The sequence below is a fragment of the Carcharhinus amblyrhynchos genome, chromosome 3 (genome assembly GCF_965287045.1).
Source record: "Carcharhinus amblyrhynchos chromosome 3, sCarAmb.v2.hapA, whole genome shotgun sequence".
NCBI lineage: Eukaryota > Metazoa > Chordata > Chondrichthyes > Carcharhiniformes > Carcharhinidae > Carcharhinus > Carcharhinus amblyrhynchos.
The window spans coordinates 61,935,035-61,947,323 of record NC_137326.1 but is presented as its reverse complement, the minus strand read 5'-3'; the positions used below and the strand labels follow the sequence as shown (position 1 = coordinate 61,947,323).

General features: G+C 43.0%; 1 protein-coding gene across 1 annotated transcript in view; it reads left to right on the top strand.

Moving 5' to 3' along the window:
- rnf123 (ring finger protein 123) overlaps window positions 1–12,289 on the top strand; it is a 394,669-nt gene that overhangs the window by 26,482 nt on the left and 355,898 nt on the right. Inside the window, exons 4-5 of the mRNA XM_080184629.1 lie at window positions 4,566–4,648; window positions 11,368–11,465. Of these exons, the coding sequence (XP_080040755.1) occupies window positions 4,566–4,648; window positions 11,368–11,465 (181 nt within the window). The remainder of the gene's footprint in view (window positions 1–4,565; window positions 4,649–11,367; window positions 11,466–12,289) is intronic.

Here is a 12,289-nt window from a genome sequence, read left to right as displayed (position 1 = left end):
CCGCTCCCCCTGTAGCTGCATCTAAACTTGCATGATTCAACAGTCACTAATAATAGTCTGACAGTGTAACTGGATGACAGAGCTCAGTTTACTCAGCCCTGGTGCTGCACATGTTTCCAGAAAGATTGCACTTTCTTTCCTTTCCTTGTTTTAACTGGGCAATCAAATTGAAGTTGATCTTAATAGAGGTTGAGAGGATTCTGGGTGACGACTTGAAATCAAGAGATCAACTAAACAAATAAATAGATTTCAATTAATGTTTTTTTGTCATGTTATGCTGTAGTAGAGGCACCTCTCGTAGCACTCTGTACTTACAAAAACTCACAATCTCTTTTAACTGCTCTTTTTGGTTCCCCAACTAGTTCCTTTTCCCTTGTTCGTTTTACAAATTTTCTTTCTGGTTATTGTCTCCAGCTTGGTTGCTGGTTGTACTTGCTGACCTATATTGGCTCCTGGTCTGACAATGCCTTGATATTTAAAATTTTCATCTCGAGTTCAAATCCCTTTATGGCCTTGTCCCCTCCTTCTCTCTGTAGCCTTCTCTATCCCTAAAACTCTCCGAGATCCCTGCATTCTTTCCTTTCTGGCCTCTTGCATATCCCCATTTTTAATTGCTGCACCGTAGCATACCTTCAGTTGTCTTAAGCCCTAAATCCTGGAATCTTTTTTCATTAAGCCTGTCCACCTTGAAATGTTTCACTTCCTTTTACGATGCGCTTCAAAACTAATCTCTAATAAAACTTGTGATTATCTTTCTAATATTGTACATCGTTTGATATCAAATTGTCTGGTAATGTGAAATGTCTTGGGATGTTTTACTGTGTTAAAATGCCACCTGAATGCAAGTTATTGTCTGCAATGTCTGGATCACTCATGCAAGTATTCTGCTCTCACTTTCAAAAACTTGGGAACAGCAAGAACTGACCTGTACCAGGGTGGAGATGTATACAGGGGTTGTGGGGGATAGCACTGCCCGGGAATTATTGCACCATGATAAAGAAAATGTAGACGAGAGTCAGATAGGGTTGGACTGGGATTAGAGTGCACAGAAAATTAGGATGTGGAGTTTTACATTGATGTCCAAAGGGAATGGGGGCTGGAATTAATAGCTGAATTGTATACTGGGAGCACACCAGGGGAGTAATGGTGTGATGGTATTTGGGAGATACTCACTAAAGAGTCTGGCTGGGTGAAGAGAGTGGGAAGCCACGCATCAGACTTGTTGTTACAGGATTGATCCTTTTTAGTTTGTTTTATGTTGTCAGAACCATAATGTTCTTTAGTTGAACATTAAGGCTACAGCAATACCAGATATTTGTGCCAGATTGACTTGGTCAGCATAAGCACTGGTATGGTCTGGTCTTAAAAGACGCATTTGCAGTGAGTTTCCATGTGTATTGGGGCTGAAGGAACATTGCTGAACAAAGACACGACTGAAGATCAAGAGTCCTAAGAAAGGAATCAGTGCAAGGTCCAAGTTTCTAAAGGACAGCCAGGCCTCTTGATTCCCACAACATACCTCCTTCAAGGTCGAGGATGACTTGCTTCCACCCTGGAGACATGGGTTCTGTGGTGGCTGCATAGTCCAATCTGGAGCTGCAGACTCTGTTACAGGTTTAGTAGGTTGTAGGCTTTTTGTGGCAGGGGTGGGGTGGTAGAGAACCAGAATTTGTTTTCCAGATGTTTAGTCTGAGGCCTATTCTTTCATATGTCTCGGTAAGCGTGTTGACAATGGTTTGTTGCTCGGTCTCTGAATGTGCATGCATACTGGCGTCATCTGAGCACTGCAGCTCTTGATGACATAATTTGGGATGGTCTTGGTTCTGGCCTGGAGGCATTGGAGATTGAGGAGTTTCCTGTTTGTTCGGTAGGTTAGCTCCATTCCAGTGGGAAACTTCACGGTGATGGGGTGGAGTGTTGCTGTGAGGAAGATGAAGAAGAGTGTTGGTGTGATGACACAGTCCTGTTTGACCCCAGTTTGCACTCATATTGGGTCTGTGGTGGTTCTGTTGATGAGGATTGCATTTCTTTGTGGAGCAGGTGGAGAATGGTGATGAATTTCTGTGGGCAGCTGAATTTGAGGAGAATGTTTCACAATTCCTCATGGTTGACAAAGTTGAAAGATTTTGCGATATTGAAGGAGGCGATGTACAGAGGTTGATGCGGCTTCCTGCACCTTTTTCCTTGATTCATCATGTGCTGAAAACCATGTCTATTTTGTCTCTTCATGGATGGAAACCACACTGAGATTCATGGAGGAGCTCTTCAGCCACTGGGAGGAGGTGGTTGAGGAGGATTCTCATGAGGACCTTTCCTGTGGTGGATATAAGGAAATGTCTCTGTAATTTTTGCACTCGGACCTGTCCCCTTTCTTGAAGATGGTCACAATTAAGGCATCTTTGAGATCTCCTGACATACTCTCTTCTTTCCAAACAAGGGTGATGAGATTGTGAATTCTTGGCAAGACTACCTCTCCACCGCATGTTAATACTTTAGTGGAGGTTCCATCTGTCTTGGAGGCCTTGTTGTTTTTCAGCTGTTCGATGGGTTTTTTGACCTCATGGTGAGCTGGGGTTGTGCTAAGATGGTGATGAGTAGTGTGTTATGAAGTGGTGTCGAGGGCACTAACAGAAGCATGAGCACCAGGCTGCAGAGAAGAGGATGAAACTGTCGGAGGTGTGTCTATAATATCCAAGAGAGAGGGTGATTGATAAAGAATAGTAATTGTCAGGGGAAGAGTATTTGCATTTATTTGAGATATTTGACGTTTGGTGGTCATTTAACCAATATTCAATTTTTTTTGAATTTGTGATGGCTTGCATGTTTTGAAATGTGACGTTTGACTGAATTAGAGAGTCTTATGCCCTTTGGTCACTAAGCACAGAAATCTTGCCCCAGCTGGTCCATCTTTCTCTCTCGGTTTCCGCTTTGATTTTCTTTTACAACTCTTGAAACACGCACAGTTACAATTCACAATGTAGAAACTGCTATAGTCAATCAATTCAGAAAAAAAATCATTACTCCTAGAGTAGTCCAAAAAGTCTTAACGTTTTTAGATGCTGCTTTCTTGCACAAGCAATTCCTGTAGTGGATTTATTGGGCTCAGTTACAGGTTGAATTATTATTTCTTGACCTCTGCTTGTTTTTCATTTGTTTGCTATCCTGTTTCTTCACTGTGTACATGGAATCCCTACAATGCAGAAGGAGGCCATTCAGCCTATCAAGTCTGCACTGACCACAATCCCACCCAGGCCCTACTCCCAAAAAGTTACAAATCTCTGCCAGCAATTTTGTTTCTACTTCCCACTGTTAATTGATTTTGTGTCACATACTCTAGCGTTGTCACTCTGGGCTGTTGTACATTGTGTAATTGTTGCAGTAACTCTTTTGAATTTAGTTTTGTTGTTTGCAATTTCATGTTCTATTCCACTTCATAATGTTTGACATCTCAATTGTCAAAGTGAGATGTATCATAGAATCCCTACAGCACAGAGGCAGGCCATTCGACTCATTGAGTCTGTACTGACCACAATCTACTCGGGCTGTATCCTGTAACCCCATACGTTTATTCTGCCAATCCCCCTGACATTAAGGGTCAATTTAGCATGTCCAGTGCACCTAACCCACACATCTTTGGACTGTGGGAGGAAACTGGAGCACCTAGAGAAAACCCATGCAGCCATGCGGAGAACGTACAAACTCCACACAAACAGTGACCTGAAGCCAGAATCGAACCAGAGTCCCTGGCACTGTGAGGCAGCAGAGCTAATCACTGTGCTGCCCCATGTACTTGAATAGGCATGGATTGACCAGTGATTATATCCAGCAGATTCTGTATGCCTGAATGCTACGAAGTAGAATTGGAATCTCTTCCTGCAGAATGAGAAACCTGTCCATTTTGAAAGCCTTTCTCCCCATCACTTTGTTCTGTGGAGGCTTCTGTCCCTTCAGGTACTGGCTCAGGCTGTGGTACTACTTCATGTTCATTCCAGTCTTTGTGCAAACAAATAAATCACTAATTCAACTGAATCCTATCCTGTTCCAATCTGAAGCCAATGAACCCCTCACATGCACTGGGACACAGGTTAATTAGAATAATTTTCCTCTTTCCTCCTAATGAGATCAATTGCAAGTACAAGGAGGAGCAGCTGAGTTCATGAAGAGGCATAATGTGCTTTAAAAATGTCTAAACAATTCATTCTTAGAACATGGGTGTCATTGGCAAGGCCAGCATTTGTTATTTATCCTTAATTGCCTGTGAACCAAGTAGCTTTTGGGCTATTTCAGGGAACAGGTCTATTGGTTTAGAATCACATGTAGTCCAGACCAGGTAGGGATGGCAGATTTCCTTCCCTCAAGGACGTTAGTGGTATAGATGGACATTTGGAACAATGAATGATATTTTCATGGTTACCATTACTGGGATTATCTTTCACTTCCAAATTAAGTTAATTGAATTTAACTTCCACCAGGTGCCACCGCCATCTCCCGTTCCGTGGTTTAGTTTAATGTAGGGAAAATACGTAATTGCGTGGTCATGATTAAATGTTACAAATTTATTTCAGGAAGCCATTGAACTTTCAGAACCTGAATGAACATTTGGATCGGTTATTGTCTGAGGGATTGAACAATGAGACCGAAGACAAAGGTAGGATATATTGAAATAATGGATGGATTTGCAAACTAATTGAAAAGTTAAATAGGATATCACCTCATATTGCTTTGGGGGAGGGGGTCAGTAAAATAATTCTGTGATCCGTAGCCCCCGATATAGGCATACAAGGCAGGAAGGGCATTTGTTTTTAATGCCAGCATGTTGTCGAGCCTCCCTCTATATCGACATGCTGCCACTTTTGGGGTATATCCTGTCCTCGTCCTACCTGATCTTTAATGTGGTTGGCCACACTCTTCCTCCTATCCCTCCTTTGTTGTTGTAATCTAGTTCCCTTCCTATCTATTCAATGATAGTCAGAAAATCTCTTGCAATGCCTTCTGTTCCAACAGCATTAACTTTGTCCCAGAGGATTCTATCCTTGACTCCTTCTCATTGCTTATCTACATACTGTTCTGTAGCAACACCATTTGAAAACATGTCAGATTCCACATGTATATTGACATTCAGCTCTACCTCGCTACCACATCTCCGGTCTCCTCCATTGCAACTGACTTATCACACCACTTGTTTGACATCCAGTATTGCATGAGTATAGGTTTCCTCCAGATAAATATTTGGATGATTTGAAGGTATTGCTACAGGCCAGTGCCTCTGCTTTTCTTCCTAGTCATTGTCTGATGCTGAAACAAACTGTTCATAATTTTGGTGCATACTTACATTGAGCTAAACTCCCATCCTGTATCACGTCCAAAGCCAAGATTGCCAGCCTCCATGCTGTATTATTGCCTGTCTCCACCACTGACTAAGGTCACTTGCTAATGAAACCCTCATCCATTGTTTTGTTACTTGACTATTCCAGTGATCTCTTGATCAGATTCCCTCTTCCACCCTGCGTAAATTCCAACTCAACAAAAACTCTGCTGCCTGTATCTCAAGTCACACAAGATCCTGTTCACCCATCACCCTTGTGCCCACTGACCTACTTGGCACCCAGTCCACTAATTTCTTGATCTGATGGTGTCGCCTTCCCTTCCTCTGTAATCTCCTCCATTCCTCTGAGATCTCTGTGCACCTCTAATTCTGTCCTCTTGTATGTTTCCCATTTCACTGTGCTGTGCTACTGATGGTCTACATTCTTAAAATCTGAAATTCCTTTTAATTTTCTCAATCTTTCGCTCTCTGTTTGAGTGTTTCCCATCTGTCACCCACTCTCCACTTAACAAAGAACCATAAAAAAGTTACAACACTGAAGGAGGCCTTCAGCCCATCTTGTCCATGACAGTCAAAGGACCCCCTTTCTAATCCCGCCTTCTTGCACCTAGCCCATATCCCTGCAGCTTAGAGCAGTTAAGATACAGATCCAGTTACTTTTGAAAAAGAGTTCAGGGTCTCTGCCTCCACCACCAACTTGGGCAGTGAATTCCAGACACACATTACTGTCTCCATAAAATAGTTCTTCCTCGTCTTCCCTCTACACTTTCTGCCACTTATCTTGCATGGTTCTAGAATTCTTCACCAAAGGAAGCAATTTTATTCTATCCATGCTTTCTCTTCCCTCAGAATTTTGTACACCTCAATCAAATCACTTAGCCTATTTTGTTCAAGGAAAATAACCCCAACCTATCCGATCCCTCCTCTTAGGTACACTTTTCTAACGCTGGCAACACCCTTGTAAATCGCCTCTGCATCCAAGGATACTAAGGGATACCAGAGTGGAAATTATGAAGGCATTGGCCATAATTTTTCTATCTTCCTTGGACTCATGAGTGGTCCTGGAGGCCTGGAGAATTGCAAACATTATATCCTTAATCAAACTACAGACCAGTAAATTTAACTTCAGTGGTGGGGTAGCTTCTGGAAACATAAATTTGTTCGCAATTAATAGTCGCATGGACTAACGTGGGTTAATTAAGGGAAGTTAGCATGGATTTCTTAAGGGAAATCATGTTTGACCGTCTTGCTGGAGCTTTTTGAAAAGGTAACAGAAGAGTTTGATAAGGACCATGCTGTTGATGTGGTGTAAATGTGCTTCCAAAAGGTATTTGATACAATGCCACGTAACAGACTTCTGATCAAAGTTTATAGCTAATGAAATAAAAGGAAAATAGCAGCATGAATATGAAATTGGCTGAGTCTCAGAAACTGGGAGTAGTGGTTCATTTTTTTGGACTGGAGGAAGGTTTGTGGTGAAATTTCCCAGGCCTCAGTGTTGGACTCCTTGCTTTTCCTGACATGTTAATAATGTAGATCTTGGAGTGCAGGGCACAATTTCAAAATATAAGAACATAAGAAATAGGAGCAGGAGTAGGCCATCTGGCCCTTCGAGCCTGCCCTGCCATTCAGTAAGATCATGGCTGATCTGTCGTGGCTCAGTTCCACTTTCCGGCCCTCTCCCCATAACCCTTAATCCCCTCTCTTATCAAAAACCCATCAACCCGCTTCTTGAAAATATTTAGTGAGGCAGCCTCCACCACTTCAACGGGTAGAGAATTCCAGAGATTCACCACCCTTTGAGTGAAGAAGTTCCTCCTCAACTCCGTTCTAAAACGCCCCCCCTTTATCTTGAGGCTGTGCCCCCTAGTCCTACTGTCTTTTTTCAGTGGGAAGAGTCTCTCCACCTCTATCCTATCCATCCCATTCATCATCTTATACGTCTCAATGAGATCTCCCCTCATTCTTCTAAACTCCGAGTACAAGCCTAGTTTATTCAGCCTCTCCTCATAGTTCAACCCCCTCAACTCCGGTATCAGCCTAGTAAACCTCCTCTGCACTCCCTCCAAGGCCAAAATATCTTTGCGCAGGTGCGGCGCCCAAAACTGCACACAGTACTCCAGCTGCGGCCTCACCAATGCCCTATACAGCTGCAGCAAGACCTCCCTACTTTTATATTCAATCCCCCTCGCTATGAAGGCCAGCATCCCATTCACCTTCCTGACCACCTGCTGCACCTGCAGGCTGGGTTTTTGCGACTCATGCACAAGCACCCCGAGGTCCCTCTGCACCGTCGCCTGCTGCAGTTTTTCGCCCCGTAAGTAATAGTCCTTCCTACCATTCTTCCTACCAAAGTGGACCACCTCACACTTGCCAACATTAAATTCCATTTGCCATTTCCTGGCCCATTCGCCCAGCCTATCTAGATCCTTCTGCAGACTCTCCACACCCTCCGCACAATTTGCCGTTCCCCCAATCTTGGTGTCATCAGCAAATTTCGACACCCTACACTCGGTTCCCTCCTCCAGATCATCTATATAAATGGTAAAAAGCTGAGGCCCCAGCACCGACCCCTGGGGCACTCCACTAGTCACCATCCGCCAATCCGAATAGCACCCATTGACCCCCACTCTCTGCCTCCTATTTGACAACCAATCCTCTATCCACGCTAACACCCTACCCCCAACTCCAAGTCCCCTGATCTTCTGCAATAACCTCTTATGAGGTACTTTGTCAAACGCCTTCTGAAAATCCAGAAAGACCACATCCACCGGCTCTCCTCTATCGACCGCCCTAGACACATCCTCATAGAACTCCAGTAAATTTGTCAGACACGACTTCCCTTTAACGAAACCGTGCTGCGTCTGCTCTATCAAGCAATTCCCTTCAAGATGCCTCGCAATTTCCTCCTTAATGACGGATTCTAGCATTTTACCTACCACAGACGTTAAACTAACCGGCCTATAATTCCCTGCCTTTTGCCTGGCACCCTTCTTAAACAACGGCGTAACATTAGCCGTTTTCCAATCTTCCGGCACTTCCCCGGAAAATCATCCACAAAATTTGTGGATGATACAAGACATGCAAATCTGGTGAACCATGAGGAGAATAGTATAGTATTTCAAAAGAAAGTGCGTGAGTTGGTGAATGGACAGATGAAGTTCAATGCAGAGAAATGTGAAGCATTTCATTTTGATAGGAAGAATATGTAAAATAAATGGTGCAATGGAGGAATGGGAGCAGAAGGACCTGTGTATATATGTGCAGGAGTAATTGAAGATAGTAGGACAGGTTGAGAGCACGGTTAAAAAACATTCGGTATTACAAGAGCAAGGAGAATATGTTGAACCTGTAGAAGACACTAGTTCATCCTGAGGTGGTGTACCATGTCTTATTCAGAAAAAGTGTGGTAACTAGAATAAGGTAACAAGGCATTGAAGGGAATGCAGAAAAAATTCATGAGAATGACTTCAGAGATGAGGAATTTCAGCTATGAAGATAAATTGGAGAAGTTAGGACACTCTTCCATGGAGAAATGTAGGCTGAGAGGAGATTTGATAGGGATGTTCACAGCAATTTCAAAAGAAGCAAAAGCGATATAAGAAAAAAGCTTTTTGTTGCAAGTGGTTAAGATCTGGCATCTCAACCATACGTTGTCCTAGGACTGTCTGAGAGTGTGTGAAGGAAGGTTCAGTTGAGACTTTCAAAGGGAATTAGACTGTTGCCTGAAAAGGAAGAATGTTTATGGTTATGGGGAGAAGGTGGGAGAATAGCACCAAGGAAATTGCTCATATGAGAACCAGTGCAGATACAATGGGCCAAATGGCCCTTCGAGCTGTAAAAATTCTGATTCTGTGATCTTTGTAACTCAGTGCCAAATTTTGTTTGATAATGCTTTTGTAAAGCAGTTTGAGATGCTTTTTTGAGTTCAAAGTGCTATACGATTTCAAGTTATGGATTGACTATCTGAAATGGTCAGTTAGCACAATCCTGAGTTCTGTCAATGACGCAGTTATTAACTGGGCTGCACAGAGTGAGGCAGTTGACACACTGACTGTGTTGAGAGGTGTACTCAGCTGAGATGGTCTAGTGTGATGCGCTCCAGTTTGTTGTGGCATCTCTAGATAGCGAAAGGACGTCAGCTCTGGCTCTTTTTCCTGATAACTGTTTTCTGATTTTTCCTGCAATTGCACAAGTAGATGTTGGGCATTTGATTTCTGAGCCATAACAGATATATGATCCATTTAGAGCAATATTCAAATGTGTGTGATCAGGGTGTTATGTTGTTTAATGTAGTATATATGTTTGTTCATAAACAGGAAATTACTCTGTTCTGGTTGGTTCTGTTCCTTGTGTATATAGCTTGATAACTGTTCTCATTAGGTGAGAGGTCATACAATACCAGGTTATAGTCTAACAGGTTTATTTGAAATCACAAGCTTTCAGAGTGGTGTACCTGTTAGACTATAACCTGGTGTCGTGTGACCTCTCATCTTGTCCACCCTAGTCCAACAGCAGCATCGCCACATCATGGCCCTTGCATTTTTATAAGTAGACTATGTAGCTACCAACTGAAACCTGTTGCTTTTATTTCTTGATATCTTAGAAAGGAAGGAGACATAAAACAGAAACAGCATTTAGTCTGAAATCTGTCACTGGGAAAAATGCTAGAATCAGTTATTAAGGAGTAGTAGAAAATTTAGGAAATCACAATAGGCAGAGTCAACATGATTTTGTGAAAGTAAAAGCATGTTTAAAAATTTATTAGAGATCTTTGAGGCTGACATGGTGGCACTGTGGCTAGTACTGCTGCCTTACAGCACCAGGGACCTGAGTTCAATTCCAGCCTTGGGTGACTGTGTGGAGTTTGCATTTTCCCCATGTTCCAATGTCTGGGTTTCCTCCAGGTGCTCCGGTTTCCTCCCAAAGATATGCAGGTTAGGTGGATTGGCTGTGCTAAATTGCCCCTTAGCATCCTAAAATGTGTAGGTTAGGTGGATTAGCCATGGGAAATGCATGGGGTTATGATGCTAGGCTGAGCGGGGGTGTGGACTTGGGTAGGCTGTTGAGCCAGTGCAGACACAGGGCTGACTGGCCTCCTTCTGCACTGTAGGGATTTTATGTAACAACAGAGTAAATAAAAGGGAAACAGTTGATGTAATATATTTGGATTTCTAAAAGGCATTCAATAAAATGCCAGGTAAAAGGTTACCGCACAAAATAATGACATTGGATGTAATTATGTAGGCATGGATAGAGAATTGGCTGACAAACCAGAAAAACAGAAAATGGGCCATTCAGCACTTCAAGCCTGCACCACCATTCAATTTGATCATGGCTGATCATGCACTTTCAGTATCCCAATCCCATTTTCTCCCCATATCCCTTGATCCCTTTAACCACAAGAGCCACGCTTGACTGCCTCTTGAACATATCTAATGAACTGGCCCCAACAGCTTTCTGTGATAGAGAATTCCACAGGTTCACAAGTCTGAGTGAATAAGTTCTCCCTCATCTCAGTCCTGAAAAGCTTACCTCTTATTCTTAGACTGTGAACCCTCTAGTTCTGCACTTCTCCAACGTCAGGATCATTCTTCCTGCATCTAGCCTGTCCAGCTCCATCAGGATTTTATGTTTTATGGTGAAATCCCCTCTCATTCTTCTAAATTTCAGGGAGTACAAGCCCAGTTGATCCAGTCACTTTTCATTTGTCAGTCCTGCCTTTGCAGAGTCAGGATAAATGTGTAATTTTCAGATTGGCAAACTGTAACTAGTGAACTGCCATAGGCATCACTGCTGGGGCCTCAACTACACTATTTATTATCTATGTTAAGACTTAAAGCACACAAGAAATAGAAACCACAGTAGGCCACCAGGCCCTTCAAGTCTGCCCTGCCATTCAATATAATCATGGCTGATCTATCCCAGCCAGTAACTCACTCCAAGGTACCTGTTAACTTGTACATGACCTTTCTTAATATTTGATGATGATCTGTTTTCCAGGATAGTTTCTGACAGCTTGATTGCCAATTATATTTCAGATCAAAATATGGATGGGCGCCTTGGTCCAGCCACAGTGGTCCTGGACCACACCAGTGGCTTTGAAGGGTTGTTGCTTGTGGATGATGATTTACTTGGAGTAAGTACTTTAGAGCAAGGCTACTTATTCACTGTGTCAGGATTTAACTCTGAAGAAGAATCTAATTTTCACATGTTATTTTCTGTTTTTGTTTTCTGACTTTTTTTTCTCCAGCTGCATAAGGACATTCCATAGGTTGCAATCAGCAGTCTTTCTGGTCTATATCACTTGGTCATCAAGGACTTGTACTTCATGTGGCTTAAGTAATCTGACTGGAGTTCTGACATAGAACATAGAACATTACAGCGCAGAACAGGCCCTTCGGCCCACGATGTTGCGCCGACCAGTTTAAAAAAAACAACAACAATGACCCACTAACCTAAACCAATCCCTTTTCGTCCATAAACCTGTCCACAGACCTCTTAAACGCCCCCAAACTAGGCGCATTTACAACTGCAGCAGGCAGGGCATTCCAATCCCTCACCACCCTCTGGGTAAAGAACCTACCCCTGACATCTGTCCTATAACTACCCCCCCTTAGTTTAAAGCCATGCCCCCTCGTGCTAGATTTTTCCATCAGAGGAAAAAGGCTATCACTATCCACCCTATCTAAACCTCTAATCATCTTATATGTTTCAATAAGATCCCCTCTTAGCCGTCTTCTTTCCAGCGAAAACAACCCCAAATCCCTCAGCCTCTCCTCATAGGATCTCCCCTCCATACCAGGCAACATCCTGGTAAACCTCCTCTGCACCCTCTCCAAAGCCTCCACATCCTTCCTGTAATGTGGGGACCAGAACTGCACACAGTACTCCAAGTGCAGCCGCACCAGAGTTGTGTACAGTTGCAACATAACGCTACGACTCTTAAATTCAATCCCCCTA